Source organism: Mesitornis unicolor, unplaced genomic scaffold (genome assembly GCF_000695765.1).
Source record: "Mesitornis unicolor isolate BGI_N332 unplaced genomic scaffold, ASM69576v1 scaffold11504, whole genome shotgun sequence".
Classification (NCBI taxonomy): domain Eukaryota; kingdom Metazoa; phylum Chordata; class Aves; order Mesitornithiformes; family Mesitornithidae; genus Mesitornis; species Mesitornis unicolor.
Window position 1 is genome coordinate 56,806 of NW_010180869.1, and position 22,148 is coordinate 78,953.

A 22,148-nucleotide genomic window follows, 5' to 3' on the forward strand; every position below is an offset into this window, starting at 1 on the left:
CTTATTGGGACCTCCTTACAAGCATAGTACTTCCAGCACATGGGCCTGAGATGCTTGGATGTTGAGGATGGGACACTAGGGCTGGCTGTCTTTTCCTTATATCCAACCATGTCTAGTAGTCTGGAAGGAGATGAGTGCCCCAAGGTCCTTAGGGAGGTAGAACTCTTGATCCAGGGAAGGAAGCAATTAGATGTGGCTCTGAAGGCAGACCTTCCCCAGGATGTTGGATTTCTGACAACTATAACATTCATGGTTATTCAGGCATGCACTCTCCTGGCACAGGATTTCTTCTACTGAAGGCCATCTAGATAGAAGCACATCAGGATAGTCAGATCACAGCATTCAAGGCAAGTTATCACATCTGGCCTTCTCTTGCACTGGCTAGGCATCAAGAATAACACACCAACCAGTCTGTCACTGCTCCCCTCTAAAAAAAGGAACCTCAAACCACACCAAGTGCCACTGCACAAAGGCACACATAGGAAAGGTCACGAGCCCATCAGCCCTCTTACAGGACACCCAGCCTGGTTTTTGCCTTTTCCTTTTCCTGCCTACATGAAAGTCTACATGATGCCTCTCACCACTAGGCACTCACAACCTCCAGAGCCTCTCCACCCCCATCGTGTCAAGCTGTACTCACTAGACATGTTTAGCAACCCTGCCCAGAGTTTCTCTCCAGGCCACCATGTCAAACCATGGTTTGCAAAAAAGCTGCTTCTAACAAAGGCCTCCCTTAAACATAGTTGAGTAATTTTGGCTTAGCATGCAGGTAGGAAGAAAGGGTATGGGAAGTAGCATACTGTGCTCTGTAGTCCCAGATACTACCCAGGACGGATATGTCGTGGATTTCCTCAACAGAGACACTTGAGAAGGACAAAAAAATACCAGCCTAGCTTGGATGGAAGACATTTTAGCAAAAACCAGACAGCCGAGGGCAATCATCTCCCCACACTTGGTATCCATGATTTTCCACTGGTGATTCACAGGGGTTTGCAAGATGGGAGAGTAACAACAATCTGTGTCTATACTGGTAGAAGCACCACAGAGGACCCTGGATAAAGATGTGAAACTTAATGAGTGATCCTAGTCAAACAGGGAAGAAATGCATAAAAATCACTTCATGCTTTGAGACAACATTCGTAAATAAAAGTAAATAAGATCAAAATCCTCAAGGGATACATATAATACCTCTTAATGCCAGGAGAAGCCTAAGAAAAAGTATTGAATTAGGGCACATTAAACTGAAACAAATACTTTCCTAAGAAAAATTCTACAGGAGCTCATGATCTGCCTGCTCAGTGATTAAAGAAGATGCCAGCAAAAGTGGGCTTTTACGTTCTTTCTGCTAATTAATATCTATAGCTGTCTACCTGTGACTACTCTGGATTCAGTTCTCACATCTTTGCTTGCAGTGGCTACAGCCTTCCCCGGTAATAGTTTCCACTGAAAGCATAAGTATAGAAGATCATTTCAGAACATCTGTGCATTTTCTTCAATCTTCCCAAATAATACATTCCAGTGAACACTGCTGAAGAGACTAGTCAGGCTTTACATCCTTGTTTCTGCTTAGATAGTTAGTGTCATGGAAGCTTCAAGAACATCTCATTACAGAATCTACTGCTAAATACAAGTTAAATCCCCAAATGACAAGCTGAATATCTGCAAAAAAATGAACAGAACAATCCACAAGCTCAGTATTGCTGTATCATCATTTTATTATCTACAGGAGCTTGACTTCCAAGAAGTCTGTTAGCTGTCACTGTATACTGCATAAGACTGTACTGCAGTCTCAAAGGTCCTGTCAATCAAGGCTTTGATTTGATAGGTACTCTGCCTTTCTAAAATGTATCATGAGAACACTATGGGTGAAGAGAGAAACTGTTCTATGAGCAGCACATGCTCATAACAAGAATTTTAGAAAGAACAGTTCAGACCATCTTTATTTTTGGGGGTGATCGTTGGCTTTGCTCCAAACACTCCTATATGATTAAACATATTAATTATGCAGGTTTGAAGGCTTTGAGGTGAACAATATAAAGGAAAGCTGGTAGAGCTGAGAAACTAAAATAAACAATGTAAATAAAAAACAGGGAAAATATTGGTGTTAACACTATCCTTTGCCTTAAATTTGCAGAAAAATAAACAAAAAAATGTTTTAGATAAATCAACTACACTTTACATTTTAACTTCATGTCTACTCCTCTATTTGCCAGTTTCTATTTACAACTTTCAAATAGAGTCTCAGAAAAATTGAGGTGTTAGGAAAAATATTAATCTCTTGTATCCATTAAGTACATTAAGCACACCTTGTCCCTTAAGAACCTGCTGATGAGCATCCATTATTAACCAAAAATTATTAATTATTAATCATTAATTATTCATTATTAATTATTCCTTAAACAACAATTTGAGCTGTTGCTAGCTGCTCATCACACTTTCACTCATAGCTGCTAAGCAGCTGGTTAAAAGAAGAAATTGCTTTTAGATAAATAATTTTACTCAGGGGATTATGGATTAAAGTTCTACTGAGTGTAAACTGGGATATCACACTTTCTCCTGGCAATGGAACATCCGTGAAAATGTGCAGATGAGAATCTGTGTTTAAACTGTATCTAAAATCAGAGCGAAAATTTAGTATCCCTACAGAGCTTAAGATAAGATTGAGGGTGATGGAAGCAAGAACTTCTGAGGATTTGTTTGTCCTGGGGTTCCACTGTGCTCTCATCACCTTTGTGTGTTCTATCCACAGCGTGAAAGAATAAAGTTATCTGCCCTCCACCCACATTTCAGTTGCCAAAAACAAATTAGGAACACAGGTCTATTTTATAGACTCTTTCTCCAGTTTTTCTCCTTGGAGGATCCATTTTTTGCCTAGAGGAAAAAAAAAATGACAGATTTAAGGCAAGAAGTTTAAAATTGTACCTGAAAAACTCCATGAAAGAGAAACCATAACCATGCTGTTCAGCAATTCCTGCACAAACAACGTTCGCAGATGCTCCAATCAATGTTCCATTACCTGCAGTTCAGAAAACAAATACCAGTTTATAGCTGTGCTTCGTTTCTTACACTTCCTCTCTTTATTCTGTGCTAAAGTCCTAAGATGTACTAGTTAGAGCAGAAAATTCAATTTCAGTTGCATAGGCTTGAAAAGAAACATACAGACAGCACTTCCACATTCTATAAATAGCTTCACACTTTGAAAGATAAACCTGGTATCATTCTCTGATTCTACATAAGCCAGAAAATTAGGGAAGGAACATAACACCAATCTAGTAGCTGTCAAATTGATACCAGAGACTTGCATTCAGATAAAATTGCTGACTTTTTGTTTTATATACAAGAAGGTGCCATCAGATGATCTGAAAACAAAAGATGAAATAGCTTGAGGATGCTAAGAAAAATAGATGTCTTTTATCCTTACAGAAACTTGACATTGACAAACTAGTGTTTTTTTTATAAAGAGGATAACTGGGAAGAGGATAATTGGGAAGATTTTTTTAACAGATATTTAAAACACTGTAAGTGGGAAAATGGAGGGGAATGAGTTTGTTTCACATCGCTATGCTAAGGCAAAAGAATGTACATGATACAAAGTTTGCTTATCAAGCCACAGTGGCTCTTTGATTCATAAAAGAACATAACTTTATTCAGTGAACTTCACCAAAAATAATACATCATGTTTATAATACACATCTATTCTCTTGGAAGAACCACATATTTCTCTTTCTCCTAAGTCTTTTCCAGTAACAAATTTATTCTGGTGTTTTCTCTGAACTTTCAGCAATCTGGCAGTGTAGAGAAGTCAAGTATTCAGAACTCAGAAAGACCGACCCATTTTCTGTAGCTTTCCTATGCATCATACCTCAGACTTAAGAAATGCTGTATACTTGACTTCCACGAAACAGATGGCTTCAGCAAATGTTTCTGATCTAAGTCACGACTCAGGAAGTGACAGTGACTCCTACATTCTATTTCTTAACTGAAATATTGAACAAAAGAGTTAATCTAGAAGAAAAAAAAATTAGGCTATGGCATATCATCTCTTTTGTCATACATCACTACATTAGCAGTTCATTACTCTAAGCACAAGTCTTCCATTGCTCCCATTGGCATATAGTTTCTCCTCCCATTTTGACACTATTAAACATCCCTGTTCAGTGGACACTCTTCTGGACTGCCTTTGAGAGAAACATATCAAAAGGCAATTAATGCTTCAGTTAATTGTTTTGACTTAGTAAATGTTTCAGGTTACCCAGAGATCAGTTTACTAACAAACAGGTCAGAATAAAGGCAGAAGGATTATTTCCCTAAGTATTCACAAATGGTATCCATTATGGCCTTCCGCACCTGAAATGAACAGATTTCTAAAAATACTCTTAAAAAAATAGAACACTTTTAAATTAAAATAAAATTAAGTGATAGAGTTCAAAAGTAAGGAAAAGGAGAGAAAAGATGTGATGTGGAAGGAACACTGGAGAAATTAAGGACTTGCTCTTCTGATAAGAAAAAGAGTAGGAGAAAGAGCTTGATTCCAATAATTTTGATTCCTGTTTGTATTCAAAGCCATATCAATGTCACTGGATACTAAGTTGCTCAGGACTTTTTTGTTTCAAGTTGACTTCATGAAATACAAATCTTTGCAAGAAAAAATCCTTCTGTGGCCAAGATTTTTCTAATTGAGTCCAAAGAGAAACCATGACTCTTATTTACTCCAAGATGGTAAACTATTAACATAAAATAGGCAGGAAACTGAGATTTTCATCCTGGAGTAGAGATATGAACATGGCTATCTGTTGTCTCAGATGAGTGGCCTCAACTATACCTATTAAGAACATGAGACTGTTTTGTTTGTTCGGGTGTTTTTTTTCTCATCAGCAGCCTCAAACAGCTTTTGAGCTGAGCCCACTGTGCAACAAGAAAGAAGCTGAAATCTTGCAGACAATGTAAGATGAGAAAAGCATTCCCTCCTCTCACTGCAATTCCAAATGGACATTTGATTTCATATATTTAATTGTCCCTTTATTTTTTTTAATTCTTTTTTTTTTCTGCTCTCCCAGCGGCTATGCTAGGTGAGCTACTTCCTACTTGCTCTGTTTTTAAGGCTTTGATATTGCAAAGGAACTGAAGCTGGGTGCAGAGGTTCTCTCCATCTACAAGGAGCCCTGCTGATGTTAGTAGAACTGTGCATCAATAGAAGGGTATATCCCTACATCATAAAAGCACTGTGGAGCATTCTCATGAAACATCAAAGTTTATTTGTGACCTAGGCTTGTTATCATACACAGTGAATCATGCACCCACCCACACGTGCTTCAGGTGTGGAGAGAAAAGATTACTAACCTTACCAGAGGACCAGAAACCTTTTAAAAATAGTGTCTTGGGTAGCACTGGTCATTAGGAACTATACAGCTCATTTCCCTTGCCCTTTCTTTGACTCAAAGCATATTTTAGTTCCTTTAATGCATGTTTAAAGGTATGAAATTGAACTTGGAACATCAAGACTCCTGGTAGGCTGTGGCATGAGAAAGCCAAGGCACAAAGCATGAGGCTTAATGCTAAAACAGAATAAATGAATACAGCTCATGATATTAGAGGAGTCAGGCAGGAACACTTAAGGAATTTTCAATTCCAAAACTAATCAGTAGTCTACAGCCTCCAAACATTTCATAAGAGGTTTTTGCTCTATGTGTAGCACAATCAGACACCACCATCAGAATAATATTACTGTAGACAAGGAATATAGCTCCAGCTTCAAATTAAAGAAACAGGTCTGAAACTGCACTTGTCCCATGGCTGTGACTAGGTACAGTCGAGATCTCCAAACAGCACGCACTCTCCTATATTGCACATGGGCTATAGTAATGCCTTCACATAACAGAGTATTATGGAAAGAGTCTCTGCTTCAGCAGTGAATTGATTTCCCCAAGTAGATTTCACTTGAGGAGAAATTCTCACCTCAAATGTTATCTGAAAGGAGCAGCATTTCTTTTTCATTTGTTCAGAGCATGTGTGCAGTTTAATTAGGCATTGGCTCAGCAGGCTTCGAAGAACTACACTGAAGATAACAACAAAGGCAAACTTTTGTTTCTCCTCCCAGGAACATCTGTCTCCACAGCAGATGTTTAACTCAGTAGTGAAACAACAACACTGTGACCTCTGAATCACAGACAACCCAAGACTAGATTAGTGTATCTGGAGACCTACACATGTTAACTTCATTCCAGTTGATGCAAATGAAGGATAAGCATTTTCTCAGACTTCGCCCAGTCTTGATTTCAACTTCACATCATCTTCAGACTTAAGAATAATTAAAACTAAAAAGCATAGCAAAGACTTCTGCTTGCTTGTATGCTCAAAATACAATAACACATAGGTGAACTGTATGTGGCAGCCTCAACTCAGTGTTCAATTATTAACCTTTGCTACACCACTCTTTCAGAGACTGACAAATTCGAACCCAATACCTGCATATCGCACTAATGCACCTCGCTTGGGCCCAGGTAATCTCTCCCTCAGGAAACAGTTTGCCCAGGTGACTATAATCTGCAATGCACTGGAAATCAGTGCTGGGAGAACTGATTAAGTTTACTAAAGAAAGGGGCTTTGAAAATAAGGGTAGAATCATAACAAGAAAAAGGACAGAGTTTGTATCAGTAACGTTTCCTCTCACTTTAAATCTCATTCTCAGCTATTGATCTTCACTTGTCAGCAGTGCATCTATTATACCTAAATACCCTTAGTTCTCAGGAGTTCCTTTGGTATTGCCACCTCAAAAGCAAGCCTAACCCTTGGGTTTGTTGCATTAATATATTTGCCTGGAGAATCACCTCAAATTGCCCAGTAGGGTTAGCGTTCATTACTCAAAGCATTGAGAAATCAAAGGGAAGGGATTATCACTATAAAGCTATTTGGCCTAGCATGAGAAACCTTCATAAACAGTAAAATTCTTAAATATAAAGGAGATAGTACCTTGCAAAACAGAAGCTTAGAAGTAGATTGCTTAGGGAAAGGTCTCGCTTTGTTGTGAACATTATAGACCACTTACAATCCATTACACCTGTGATTACCTGATAACCTTTCTACATTTTCTCTTCCCTGTATCTCTGGCTAGCTAATGCAAAAGCAAAAAGACTACCGTTTTCATGTCAACACAAGCCCTGAAAACAGATTTTCCCTGGCCTTGGACAAGCCTGTGTAAGGCCCAGTTTGACACAGGCTCGGCTCTTTGCACTGCTTTGCCCCAGGCAAGGGGGAAACGAGGAAACACTCTGAAACAGCAGTTGAATACAGATTCATGAATAATTTTAGGGTGAGGAATCTCAGACCTGCTTTTTGCCGTAATCATACCATCCCATTATAGTATCAAAGAACAACTTCTTGAAGGAAACCAGCTCCTTGCTTCCCATTCATTTTCAAAACAAAACTCTGCAGCCTCTCACATACTTTATATCATTAAATATAGGTAAACTAATGTGTGCAGCTTCCTTTCCATTGCATATTCCATTTCTCTACTTAAAGCACAATCTGAGAAAATGTAACAAATCTGGCTGCTGAAGTGAATGCTGAGCAGTTATATTTTTGGTTAGCCTTACAGGAGACAGCCTTCATAGCTTTTAGGAATTTTATGTTTCACACAGAACTAATCCAGATTCGCCTCATTAAACAAAGCCATGTATATTCACCCGTTAGATGTCTACAAGTCTTGAATACCTTTATAATATTTTTATGTCTGAAAATTAACAAGCCCTTGATAATCAACTTTGCAGTCAATGAAAAGCTACAGAATCAAGGACAATTAAACCATTGACAGTCTCTAAAATAACAAAGAAAAAGTCCTAGGTAGTAAGGTGGAAAAGGCATTCATTCATTCAACATTGTTATATGTTATAGATTGCAGTCATATGATATCAGTATTTTTTAATTTTACCAGTTTAAAAACATTTTGAATGGGATGTTTCTGCATAAATACATACACATGGAGTTCATTGGAAAAAGAGAAGAAAAAATAGACTGTGAATCAGAATTTTAAGTTAACTTATCCCAAAAGTTCCTTTAACTGAACTCAATCCAACACTTTTAATCAGGTGACTTTTACCATTTTTTACCATCACTACAATAACACCAGGAGGACAATTACTGCACTGTTCAACGTTCATTGTTTTATTTTTTCTATGAGAGGAAAAGGTGAAATTTAAACTTGTCATTTTTCTACCAGAAGTGTGAAATAAATATGGCAGGCTGCTGCACATCCTGCTCTTGTTACTTTAATGACATAAAGAAATCCATAAGCTTCTTTCAAATCCAGACATCTGTAAAAGAGACATAAAACCTAAGGTGTTCACTGATGTCAACTCTCTCCTCCAAGTTAACTTACACAGTATAAAGGTAAAATCATAGAATTCTAGAATGGTTTGGGATGGAAGGGACCTTAAAGACCATCTGGTCCAACTCCCCTGCCATGGGCAGGGACACCTCCAACTAGACCAGATTGCCCAAAGCCCTGTCCAACCTGGCCTTGAACACTTCCAGGGAGGGGGCATCCACAACTTCCCTGGGCAACCTGTGCCAGTGTCTCACCACCCTCACAGTAAAGAATTTCTTCTTAATATCTAGTCTAAATCTACCCTCTTCCAGTTTAAAACCATTCCCCCTCATCCTATCACTATCTGCCTTTGTAAAAAAAAAACCTGTTATGAGTGTCAGTAGTGTACTCAAACATGCCGTACCCTCATGCCCTGAAACACATACTCAAGCAAATTCCATGTAAAGCTTTTAATGCTGAACACAAGCCCCAGTTTGCACATATTTAAATTACTGTTTCTCAGATTCAGAGGCCAAAACTTACAGCTCAATTTCACAGCTTCTCCACATGTGGCACTATTAGGGACCGAATATTGAAAAATTATTCCTTGTATAGATACCTGACATAAAAGTACATTATTCAACTTTGTCGTAACTTACTTTGAAGCTGAGCAGAACAAGACAAGGCTACTCAAAAAAAAAAGGTATTCCTCCATTAAGTCATTAAGTTATTTTAGAATATCCAGCTGCCTTAAATTCATATTCTGGCTTTAATCATATTGACTTTTGATTGAAGCTTATTTGTTATGTTTGCTGTGGTTCAAGTGGTTTGTTTAAAACAGTTTCACAACTCCTGTTAGTGCCTCTCTTTAGTTTAAGTGTGCTAACAGCAACTTTGCTAGAGATATTTATTAACATATGACTAAATAATATCTGGGGCATGATTATAACTTTCTTTAGTGTCATACAGTGTCTCATTCATCAATATAAATCAATATGAATATTGCAGAGTGAGAATTTTTTTTCCTCCTCTTTTCTGTACCACTCAAGGTTCAGAAAAGGGCATATTGTCTGAAAAGTGTTTGCGGAGAAAAGAAAGTGGATAGTACAGTATTATCTTTTGCACTTAAGCTTGCTATAGCTTCCCTGTCTTACTCTGTCTGATGGTGTGCTACCTTCTAACTGCATATACCTCTTCTGCCGACAGCTATACAGAATTTGTATTTCTATATTGCAGCAACTCACGATTACAACATAATGAGTTTGAATATTCTATATTATTCTGAAAACAGAAGTGGACACGGCTTCTAGAAAGAACCTTCTGTAATTTATGATTTTAAAAAATGCACAAAGCAAGTAAATAAAATTAAACAGAACTCCACATATGTTTTGTAGAAGTCTCCAGTATCATCTCTAATCATTAACCTATCTCTACTTTGAAGAACTTTAAAGCACTCAGTTATTTTACATAGACTGAAATCCACTAATACAAGCATTTTAAATTCTTGAGTAATGCAAACATTTTAATCAAATTATCTTGCTGTTTGGTATAAATTCTTTTTTCTAAATCAATGTAAAATAGAATAGGATTCTACATATTACATATGGCTCTTCCTTTCCATTTTAAAATCTAAGATTTACCATTGAAACTATAAATCCTCACCAGTGCAGCTGAAATGGCATCCTTAACCTCATATACTTAATATTTCATCATTAATAGCATACATACACCTATAAATGCATGTCTGCCAAGGTAATTCTTTTCAAGCTTAGAAAAATATCTTTACTGAGAAAAACTGGCTAGGGTAAATGTGGGTTTTTTTCCATATTAACTCAGTGTCTTAACACCAAGCAGGCTTCTGATATTGCCTCAATATCAGACAAAGGGATGTCTGTCAAAGGTACACACTCAGTTTTAGCTGTTTTTACATTTTATATTCACAATTTTCTTCTGTATATCTTCCATGCCACAGAGGATTTTCTTCAGTAATCTTGAAGATTAGAGAATCTCCATTAGCTGCAAGGACTCTGGTAATGAGCAAGGACTTCACAGCACTGCTGGGCTTTAAGAATTTCATACTGAAAAATATGGAGACGCCTCAGAGTTTGAATCCCATGAAAGAGCTCAGGAAAACAGCAGCTGGAATTTTATAGAAGGTTACAGATTCTGGCTGTTCTGGAAACAGCAAAAGGACAGTTTGGGCAGTCAAATATCAATAGAGAGAAAAGATTCCTTGTGCTCATATCTGATGATGTTCTTGCTACAAAAAACCCTGAAACTTTTAGTTAACACCTGGATGAGTTCTTCATTAACAACAAGTAGCACTGCCATTTAATGGACAGCAATCACAGTTTGAGTCTGTGTTACTCACTTTCCATCATTGGAAACTTCATAGAAACAATGCAAAGTATAATCAGAAAATAATTAGGTGTTAGTGTAAGACAAACAAAATACCTGTTGTATTTGGATTCTAGATATGTACAATTTAGAGGCATAAAACTGCTGAAGTCTGCACTGAGGTCTTTAAAGAAAAACTGTGAGATATTCTTAAATTTCCTTCTTTGTTTTGCCTGCTTTTCAAAATCAAGAGCAGCAACATCCTTTTGAATGATCTCAAGTCATTCTCATTCCCTAATATATCATCCTTTGATTTGGATTGTGAGTTTTATATCCACAGGCAAGATACTTATCTAAATCAGGGCTATCTCACACACAGGACATAAAACTGAGCCCCAGGATTTCTCATCATTAAAAGGCTCCTTTAGAAAAAATATGAGTTTCCAATATCAGTGTCCCACTTAAAATGAAGCTCAGGTAGGTATATTCTCTCCACTAAAAAAATTTCCTACACTTTCAATTACATATTGTATACAACAATTAAGTTCAAAACCAAAGCTGAATAGTGCTTATCTTAAACAACTTTTAGATATTTACACCATACATTTAGTTCTTGATAGACTTTTTGAATCTTTCAGATTGAAAAGCATTCTACAGATATGATCTATTGTAATAATAAAAGAACTTCAAGGGATCTATGGTTGTGGTTTTCCCATAATATTAATTATTATCTATTTTAATACATTTTATATTTTATGGAAGGCTAACAATTTTCCATCATCCTGTAAAGCAGGAGAGTTCATTTAGGAATATAAACAATACTTCTAGGTTTATACTTCAGGTGTGTCTGAAGCTTTAAAACTCGTTTAGGATTTTATTGAGCAGAATCTGTAGGAATAATAAATCAGTGATACTCCACTGTGCAAGTCTCCATCTGCATCAGGGACCTAAAGAGGGGTGCCAAGAAGAAGAATAGCTGTAGCACTGGACCACGGAGCAAAAATCCACTGTTTAGCTACACTGTGGGTTGCACTTCCTTAATAGCTGTAATTAGTGCAATGTCATGTGGATGATGGATTTTATTCACATCTGGGTTTTGACTCTGTAAGGTTAGAAGAAAAGTGCCAGCAGCCCCCTCTTCCTACTTCATTTCTTGAAGTAGAGCCTACAACAAAAATTGTATGGCCAGAATAACACAGCTGTGTGCATCATAGAGATTGCCTTGTAACCATGAGGACTTTGGGGTGTTGTCCTCCAGGAAAATACAGAGAGAAGAAAAATAGTGTAAAACAGTACACAGTAGAAAATATCCCCTTTGGACCACAGCAATAGTGACTGCAGCAGAGAAATTCTTTTTCCACTTTTCTGTGTTAGCAACTGAGAACTCAGAAGGTAGGGAGTTTCAAATATGAATTCATTATTTTAAAATCTTTTTTTCTTCTTTTTATAAAAAACATACTTTCTATAAATCATTAAAACAGGAGATGAAAAAAAAATAAATGCCAGCTCTTCAAATGTCAAATATATAAAAACCTTTCAAAAATATCTTAGCTATGACCTCCTCAGCTCAGTAAGGAATATAGTTCCATACAATTGAACAGTCTTAACAGGTGGATTTCTGACTGTGCACTTATTCAAATTTAGTTGAATCCATATTTCATGTTATTTTCAAACTTATGAGCCAATAGAAGCAGTGCAATTAAAGCTCCTTTTTTCTCTGAAATTGCTGGAGCTAGCTATCTTAATTTGTCCTCCAGAATTTCAGGACAACATTCCCTAGACACCATTGGAAGGTCTACATACAGCTCAATCAGGACCGTAATTCCATCATGTACTAGTATAGGAACCACCAACTAATACAGCTTTATTCAATGTCCTCTTGTGCAAAAGAAACACAGATGAAGAACAACAGAGTAAATAAGTGAACAGAACACAGTAAATAAGTAAAGTTACTTCTTAATTTGTTTCCTTTGCTTCCTTTTAAATTTCCTTTTTTCTTTCCCTTCATAGTCAAAACATAACTGAAATACTGGAAGATAGTACATAAAAAAACCCATGAGCAATACTGTTTTTTCAGCTACTTAGTCAGTCTGACCATTAATGCCCGGACAGGCATGAACTGATATGGTCGTTCAGCATTCAAAAGAATTGACAAACCAAGAGGCCCCAAGGTCTGAATTTATTTGACCTGTCTTTGGGCATCCCTCTCAGCTACTGAAATTCCACACGTGAGGGTCTCCAATGTGCTTTGCAGAGAGCATTTGGCATTTTCAGTGGATGAATAAACATCTTCCTTCTGGACATGCTGGTATCCCCATCAGCAAACAGGGAGCCTGAGGCTGCCAGACTGCTAATTTACAGCTTAAGTTTTTAAAGATAGCTGGGTAAAACATAAACCTAAATTTCCAGAACCAGAATCATTGAAAAATTACCACATTTATTTCTTAATCATGTAATATTGACCTGACCGAAGCAAGAAAACTTCTGCCAGAAAAAAACTGGCAAACTCCAAGGAAGACCCAAAGATTTCAAAATTGTGACTATTGCACCAGGAACTGTCCATGGCCATCACTGTCCTTGGCTTTCTTGATTAAGAGAGGATTTTTCATCCCTTCTTACCTTCAGAGACACATTTTACAGAATGAGGAGTATCTATGTCATATTCAGTTACTCCTTACGTCTAAGCCCAATGCCATGAAAGAAAGAAATTTAATAGTGGCAGCTCTCTTTTGGGAGACATTGCTGAAGATGACAGTTATACTGGCAGAGGTCTCTTCATCTTGCTTGAGGCTGACTCAATCCTTCCTTCATTGCCAGGACCACAGCTAAAGCAATGAAGGAAAATTACTGTCTTTTCTCATCCTATCATCTTCCAAACCCATAGCTGTCTGTGCACTTTGTGACAGTAGGAAAAAAATAATTGCACCCACTGGAAATTTTTCAGGACAAAATGTGGCACAGCATTTTCCAAGACAGGCACAAATGCTGATGCTTCCTTCACAGTCACATAAGCACAGCACATAATCCTGAACCCCAGAAATGCTATCAAATTACCAGAATTGAAGCTCTTCATTATGTAGTAAACAACTCATCCTGAAATACATAGTTATTTAGCTGCTAAAAATGTCCTGTTTGCTGAGTTCCTTTCGTTGCATACGCGGTGCTAAGATCCAATCCTTTGCCTTAAGCAGCAGACAGTAGTGATATAATTGTCATCTACCTCTTCTACAATGGGATTAGACTGCCGTGAGCATTCCTTCACACCATCAGTGCTGATAAGACTTTTCTTGTAGAAATAATTTTTAAAGGCCATCAACACGTACTTTTTTAAAAAAAAAAAGAAAATCCCCTTTCCCCTCACTTCTGGGGGCTATGCAGTCTTTTAAAGCAAAAACTTTTCCACACTTTTCACTTCCTAACAATAACATGCTGTTCCTTAGCTTTTAGTTTTAATATAGGAAAGTAAGAAGCATATTAAGTTTCGGGCTAACACTCCAATGAGACCTTTGCCCGTATAACTCAGCATATGCCCAGCTTTATGCTAATAAAACAGAGTCTGGAGAGTTTAAGCTTTTGCTAATAATGATAATGGACTTTTTTTTTAAAATCCAACTATTTTTATGGAGCCTATCTAAATACTTGGACACTTCCTATGGACCTCTAGTGCTTTTAATTCAAATAATTCCCATGGTACTGTTTATATTTCTAATTTTGTCTCATACTGAATACACACAAAAGTCTCTGTTAAAATCCCAGCAGCCCTTTAACAAATCAAATTAAAGGAATTTGGGTTAAGGTGATAACTGATACTTTAGGAAAATTGGATGAGATTTGCAGGCTCCAAGGCTGGTGAAGTGACGCTAACTCAGAATATGTCAGAGTAATCTGGCCAACTTTATATTCCTGAAAGTTTAATGAAATCAGAGTACGTTCGGCAATTAGCAAATTGTGAAGAAAGATGATATTTTTATGGCAAACATTTATATGAAGATATACTGATTATTCAAATCACCAGGTTAAAGAGGAACAGCTTAAAACCACAATATAATGATGAGTAATGATGAGTACAAAAAGATATTCCTCAAATGAATAACTGTTGTTTGGTATAAATTGTCCTGCCTTTGCAACATGCTCTTAAAATTCAATCTGTAAATTACATCATTATAATCTTTGTTAGGTATTAAGTTTACTTGTACTAGCAATCACTTAGCTAAATAAACAAAACAGATCCTGTATTACACACAAAATTGGTTTTAGTTTTTCTCTCTGTAAAGTCAAGGAAATTATTTGGAGGTACATGGAGGGGAAGAAGAGGTGGATTCATTGCAAATCGTCATTTTATCCATTTTAAATTTATGTAGCCTAACTACCTAAATATTTAGACATCAAAACACAGACCAATATAATGTAATTAACATTTAAATTCTCAGTAGTAAAAATATAATACTAACTATATTTCTCATTAAAAACTTACACATTGTAATTGCAGTTAGTATGCTTGCTATTTGGAAATGCTGTGACATGTTCATAAGCCATTTGCAGAATATGAAAAAAAAATCTAGAATAAACATTAATTTAAATACTACCAAATAGTTATTCTCCTTTATTGCTATAGCAATCAGGGAGGAAATCCCGGGCCTACAATACATACATGGTACATTTTCAGTTTAAAAAAGTAATGAACCCATCTGCTTGTTAATGGCAAGATGGGCACTAGGAGAATGGCTATTAGCTTTCTTTATTAGAGATACATTTCCCAAAGACTTCAAAAATACTTTCCTTAGAGTAAGGAGTGCTAAATAGGCCAGTAAATGGATACTCAAACTATTCTGTAAGCTAGCCAGAAAACCTCCCAGTGACTTCAGTGGACTTTGAATCAAGCCTTCAGATCTCAGCTATTATATATTTTCTGCATCTTTTCAATGAGCAATGATGAGTCTCTGTTCTGAAAGCTAAATGTATCTTTGTATTTTCTCTCACAAAAGATCAGAACCCTGTAAGCACCATCTGGACTGCTTCTTTGTGCATCTGTACTTTATGCAGATACAGTCTTCAAACACGGACTGCAAAAATCCTATTGTAGCAGCAGACAGTGGCTGGGATCCATATCCAGGAGTCCTTTTGACTTCAGAGGAGCTAGATCAGGCTCTCCTTATGCTTTGCATAATAAAATCATTGAACCTATTTTGCTAATTTTAACATGACATAATTGCATGGCTATTAACTTATGTCAGCTTTCTCACATGAACTCTTACCTCCAAGGCATGCACCCATGGCCAATGAGAAGATTAATGGTTTCATAGGCAAGTTAACATCAGGATCTTTACTGAGGTTGATAATCACAGGAATCTGTGGTTTAAGAAGAAAAGAGATTCAGGAGACATTAGCCAACCATCAGCACAATATAAATAAAATTAATTCAAGTATACAACTTAAAACGCTAGCAAGTCCAAAGAATAACCTGCAGTTTCATTTTGGGGTTTTTTGTTTAGGTTTTTTTAGAATCTTTGCATCATATTCTTGATCTGTGCTCACTTTTCCCCAGTGGTAGTGCTAATCCTACAAGCCAAAGAGAAAGCACTGGCAATGTTAGGCCAAGGCTGATGCAGGTACTGCTGACAAAACTGAGGATATCTTAAGGTTATGAGTACCTTCCATTAGATACTTTTGGTTCAACATGGAACTGTCAGTGACTACAAATCAATTCCCTCTCCATTTCTTTAAATCTAAAGAACAGAGCTATATCCTTTCTTTTTGCTGCAAACAGCTGTAAGAGATGTCCAGACCTTCACAATCAAGATGAGTGTAGATCTATGATCTACAGTAACCAAAAGATTCCTGAATCCTTGTTAAAATCAAAAGTGTTTGATCAGAGAAAAATTGAGAAAGGCCTATGTGTCAGGCATCTGAACTCATAAGCAAAGCTGAGTTATTTTACTTTTTATTCTAACATTATAATTACCGGATAATGTGAATATTTCCCAGTGAATGAAATCTACAAGTTTTATGATTTTCATTAAATTATTCTAGAAAATAAAAAATATATATGCCCTGAAAAGTCAAACAAGGCTTGTAGGGAGACATAATAGACTTCATTAGGCAACAGGTACAGAGTCCAAAACTACAGCAGACAGGCTTTCCAGTAGCATCAGAACTGTCAGTAACACCCTCCAAAGATACAAAACTTTTGCCTTAGTTGGGAAAAACTGGTTTGAGTTGAACTTCATTGTGTAACTACTTGGTTTGAAAGGAAGGTGTAATCAGTATTTGTAGAGAGAAGGTCATTAGAAGAGAGGCAATAATGTTATTAAACTCTTTTTAATGTGCATAGTGGTTTATGGGACCAAAAGAGAGAGAGCAAGAATAAGCAAATGCAAAACAGCAAGAGATCAAGCAGGAAAGGATTTGTGGAATAACTGTGTATGCCTCAAAATAAATGCTTTCTCAGAGCCCAGGATTTTCAACAGTGAATAGAGTTATGACTTTTAATCCTCCAGTTTATCATTTGAATGTATTTCACAGGTCCCCCTCAAGGGGTATGATGTCAGGGATGGAACAGCTGCTTCCTGAAAAATGTTTTCACTTTTATGTCTGGGTGATGCTCACCTTTACTGAATGTGTGTGTTCTTTTGGTAAGGAGCAATATATAGGCTTTATGAAGAAATACAATCCTTTCTACATCCCTCCTGCCAGTGGTGTTAATCATCCCTCTTAAATCCTCTAATTGATTAACCTGGATAAATTAATGTCTAAAAAAATTTTCTTGAATTGTACTGAAGATGTCTATTTCTGCTTTAAGACCTAAAGAAAGGTCAGCAGATCCAACATTTTGTCTGTTTTTTTCCATGGAACAGTGATGAAAGATTTCATTTCTCCCCACAAACTTTGATTCTCTCAAACCATCACTGCCGGAACATGATATACAATTCTAACTTCAGTTATATTTATTTCAAAACAATGTTGTGTTTCAACAACAAATTTAAACACAAATCATCATAGGATAAACCATCTTGCTGAATCTAAATAAAGCGCTTTTTTCTACTATATAATTTTGACCAAAGAATCAAAAATGATTATTCAGTTCCTCAGAATTACTTGAAAGTATCCTGATGTAATATGGTAACTCACTTGATGCAGGACACAATCCTGAACCGTGCAGACTAGCAACACCTTTTTAAATTAGACAACTCCTTGTCTGTCCCCTACTGAACACAGAAAGGGTGGTTAGACAGAGGAGATTAAAATGACAGTCCTATTTTCTTGCTATTAAGGTCCGTCCCAAAGCTGTTGTCAGCCACCTCCCAAGTGCAGAGCAAGGTATGCCATTTTCACACCCCACTGGTGAGAATCATCAGGAAAGCAGAGCCTTATGGCACTTCAGAAACCCCCTCTCTAATTACAGGACTGTGAAAGACAGGGGAAGCAAGAAGCAAAACCAAGATGTCAGACAGAAACTCCATGAGGTAATGCTCTGCTAGGCATTTGTAGCCACACACACATAATAACCTCAATCAGAAAATCTGGTTCTCTGTTTAGTGAAGGAGCTCAGTATCAGTATCTCTGTGTCCTGTAAATCTCTATGGACTGAAGACACAACCCCCCCTAGAAGAAAGTCACTGAACAAAGGTTTCAACTCATTGTATCTTCTTTTTAACACAAAGATACATTGCAATTTATCAAGAGAAGGTGCAATTGTGTAATGTGCTTGAATCTTCAGTTCTCAATTTTTTTAAACCCAACAAAGTATTTTAGAAGACCAAGAATACACTTGACCCCATTGGATTTGTTGTTGCCTCCTTCTCATAAAATTGCTTTTCTTCCATTTAGTAGTACTGTGAATCCTTTATAAAAGGCTTCATAATAATTAATCATCTATGTTAAAACTGTCATCAGTGATGCCATGCTCCTAAGGGCATTAACAGGTAGTAGATCAAGAATCTCTGCTTCCATAAATGCTTGTTTATGTGGCAAGGGGAAAATACTGAAATGTGCCTTAGCAATACATATTTGTGTACACTTAGATTTGAATGCTTCCACTAAAGGAATTCATCCATACCAAAGAATAGTGGTTATAAGACACAAAGGAAATGGAAGTCCTGCAGACAAACCTCTAATACATAGTTCATGTTAGATTTAACATGCATATATCCTTTGTAAATGAGAAGTATTTCTAACAAGGAATGTTGCACCATAGGATTCAATTTTGAATAACCAGATGAAATATCAATGCAAAACATTCAGTTAAATTTCTGGTGATTCAGATAGATAGAAATATTTAGTTGATCCATAATGTACACTAATATTTTTGTAATCCTTATCCATTATCCTGTGTGGCAACAGCATGCCAGTCTCCAAAAGTCACTAGCATCTAACTGTTTTGATCTAAAAGTAGGCATAATGCAAAGAGATAGTTCTAATCTCCATCTCAAGAACTTTCCTTCTCCAAAAAAAATGAATTAAAAAACTTGATCATCAGCATGAACTCTTGAAGAGGTGTTGCAAAGCAACTAAAGCCAATGGACGTTTCTCATTGCTTGAGTGTTTGCGTTTTAAGTAGATAAGGATCACACACAGGGTCAGTTGCAAAGGAACCTGCTTCTGTTTCCCCCTAAAATCACATTTAACATTTTTTGCCCCATTCACTCATGCTATTATGTGTTAGGCAACATTTTTGTGCTATCAATATCTCAAACCTCAGCTTCATCTAAGGGTTAGAAGGAAATGTGTGACTGTAGTTTTCAATGGTTTTGAAAAAATTAATTGGTTCCCCAACTCTTTCTGATTCAAGCTGTAAGCATTTACAATAGCATTAAAAGCCCTTCAAGCTAGGATACTTTGGAAACTGAGGCATAGTTGGCTGTGATATATATAGTACTCATATCTTTGTCATATTGACTTAACTTACTTGGAATGCAGATTTTTCAGTTTTAAGAAGTGCTGCCCCTCAACAGAGAAAAAAAGCAAAACTTAAAACTTATGAAGCCTCGTGTTTCCTTCATTGTCCCCACTTCAGATTATGTAAACAAATCACTTAAGAATATTAGAAGGAGAATAATAAAGTCTTACCTGGAAACTACCTTTCATTTCTTACACCTTCTAATTCAACAGTCTTATCGCGATAAATCTCTGTTTGACTAGCTTCTAGAAAATTTGCTAATTTTACTGGAAAGTTCAAAGCACTTCCCATTGCTGCTTAATTGGCAGGTTTTAAATAAAATGAGTGATATAGCTCATCAGAGGAAGGCCAAATCCCCCTCACCCACTCGCTGTAAGACTATCTACCTTCAAGTATTAAAAGCAAAAAATGTAACTGTAAGAAATAATGATTGCACCTGGAAGAAGGAGAGTGCCCTCAAAGTCTTGATACAGAAAGGAGATAACCATTAATCTTGATTCTATATAGGGTGTTATGCATATTACATATATAGGATGGAAGGTGATGTACAAAGAACAATGCTAGTGTCTACAGGTGTTGTCACATTTGTCTCTATAACTATCCTAATCAAAACTAACCCTTGTGAAGAAAGTATCTGTTTATATCGTATACTGTGGAAATACACAGGATGTGTTACAAATATAAAAAGAATAAAAAATGAAAGGTATATATTTTCATCTTTCACACCATTTTTAATCTCAAATAAGTATTGCAAGCTTTTAAAAATGGAATGGGATTTTATTACTGTTATAAATTATCTACCTTCCTTAGAAAATAGCATCTATTAACAAATAAAAATATTAGAAATTAATTCAGACTCAAAAAATATGATTCTGCAGGACAGTGTATTTCTTCTTATCCCTCTCAGCTCTCTAACATTCTGGAAGTTCAAGTTAGATGAAATAATCAAAAAGCAAGGAAGCTCAATTTTTGCTTTAAATGAAAGCTTTGAGAAAGAGAAAATGGAAAGAGTTTTAGACTAGAATTATATACTCCAATTACTACTAAGCTAAATTATATAAAATACTGTTGGTTTCCCCATAACAATCCTTGCATTTATATTGTGGCATGCGGTCTCCTTTTGATAAAAGAGAGTGGTGGTCGTGTTTGCACATCTCAGTTGTGTTGTCTACTTGACACCTCTCAAGCCTTGTTACTTCCAGTTCTGTTTGTGCAAAAGTGGAATGAAGAGCCTTGAACATTTTGCTTTCACATTCATTTTGCTACACAGACTGCATTCTTTCTAAGCAAAACCATGACCAAACAGTTAAGACTTTCACATCTTGCTATCACAGTATCTTTTCCAAGACTCAAAACTGCCAAAGAGCAAGCTGAATTGAGACCTTTCTCCTATTTGCCTATTTTTATTACAAAACTGACTCATGAGCATGGCATTCCACCGGTCAAGGAGATGAAAATAGAATACCTCTTTTGAACCTATGAAGATCTTCTTCTGAAAAACAAGCAGAAATTATGATTTAGCTTTACTAGCTGGACTCTGGATACACTGAGGAGACACCAAAGAGGAGGGGCACTGGTGGGTGTCTGCTCCTGGGATGGCAGGAGACTCATAAGAACCAGCAGGGGAAAGTCCTCTCAACTACTTTCAACTAGTTCTGCTTCCCAAAGATAATACTCGTACAAGTAATCACACCTCCCCATTGTGCAAGAAGGGTAACTAGACAAGTTCATCCTACACCTATGCAGCACAATAGGAGGCATCTGGTCATATTCGCCTCAGAGGTACCTTGGCACATGGGCTCCAATAGTTGTGATGGTTGGACTAGTTGATCTTTAAAGGTTCCTTCTAACACAAACCATTCTATGATACCATATCATTTTGTCTAACTGTGCAAAATGAAAATGAAACAGAAATTCACATCTTTATTTTAGTGATTCATTGCTGCTGTATGCCATGGGATTTCACAGCACGCACTTTTCTAAGAACTGCATGTGGTAAAGAAGTCTTTTGTGAAAACTGCAGAGAATATGCATTAATAGAAAAAAAAACCCCCTATTTGTAGTTTCCCAAGTTGTTGATGGTTGGTGTGTCTCTGCAGACAGCTATGGCCCAGTCTTTCACATTTATCAAGCATTAATATTCAGAGCATAGAAATCTCTGGTAGAGAAGAAAGCAAAGAAGGTCCAAAAATATGACTGGCACTAAGAATCTAAGATACATATGAAATATTCAGTACAGCAAATGAAAAGTTTCTTATCATTTTAGAGGCAATAAATAGTGGACAAAAAAAATGATCTGGTTTCTAACAAAGTCCTGTCAGAGACTAAATCACCTTGCCAGCCAGGTGGTTAATGGAAATTGTTTGTTACTCTATATTGAGGAAATAGTATTCAAACTCAGCTAAAATGAGAAGCTACTATGGCTATATATTAGTTCTGGTAGTAAAAGAAAAATGTAAACAGATGGCTCCAACATATGCGACTGATAAAACATGTCAATTAAGCTAAAGAGCATACTGGTAATAAAATCCTGTCACCTAACAGTCTAAGGGCAGAAATTTGTGGCTATATAAATGACAATACTAGGAAAATGCAGGCCTTAAAAACAAGTAA

At 36.6% G+C, this 22,148-nt stretch overlaps 1 protein-coding gene across 1 annotated transcript in view; it reads right to left on the bottom strand.

Moving 5' to 3' along the window:
* LOC104539644 (P protein-like) overlaps positions 1–22,148 on the bottom strand; it is a gene marked incomplete at its 5' end in the record, with an annotated part of 89,001 nt that overhangs the window by 39,418 nt on the left and 27,435 nt on the right. Inside the window, 2 exons of the mRNA XM_010183229.1 lie at positions 2,923–3,016; positions 15,895–15,988. Of these exons, the coding sequence (XP_010181531.1) occupies positions 2,923–3,016; positions 15,895–15,988 (188 nt within the window). The remainder of the gene's footprint in view (positions 1–2,922; positions 3,017–15,894; positions 15,989–22,148) is intronic.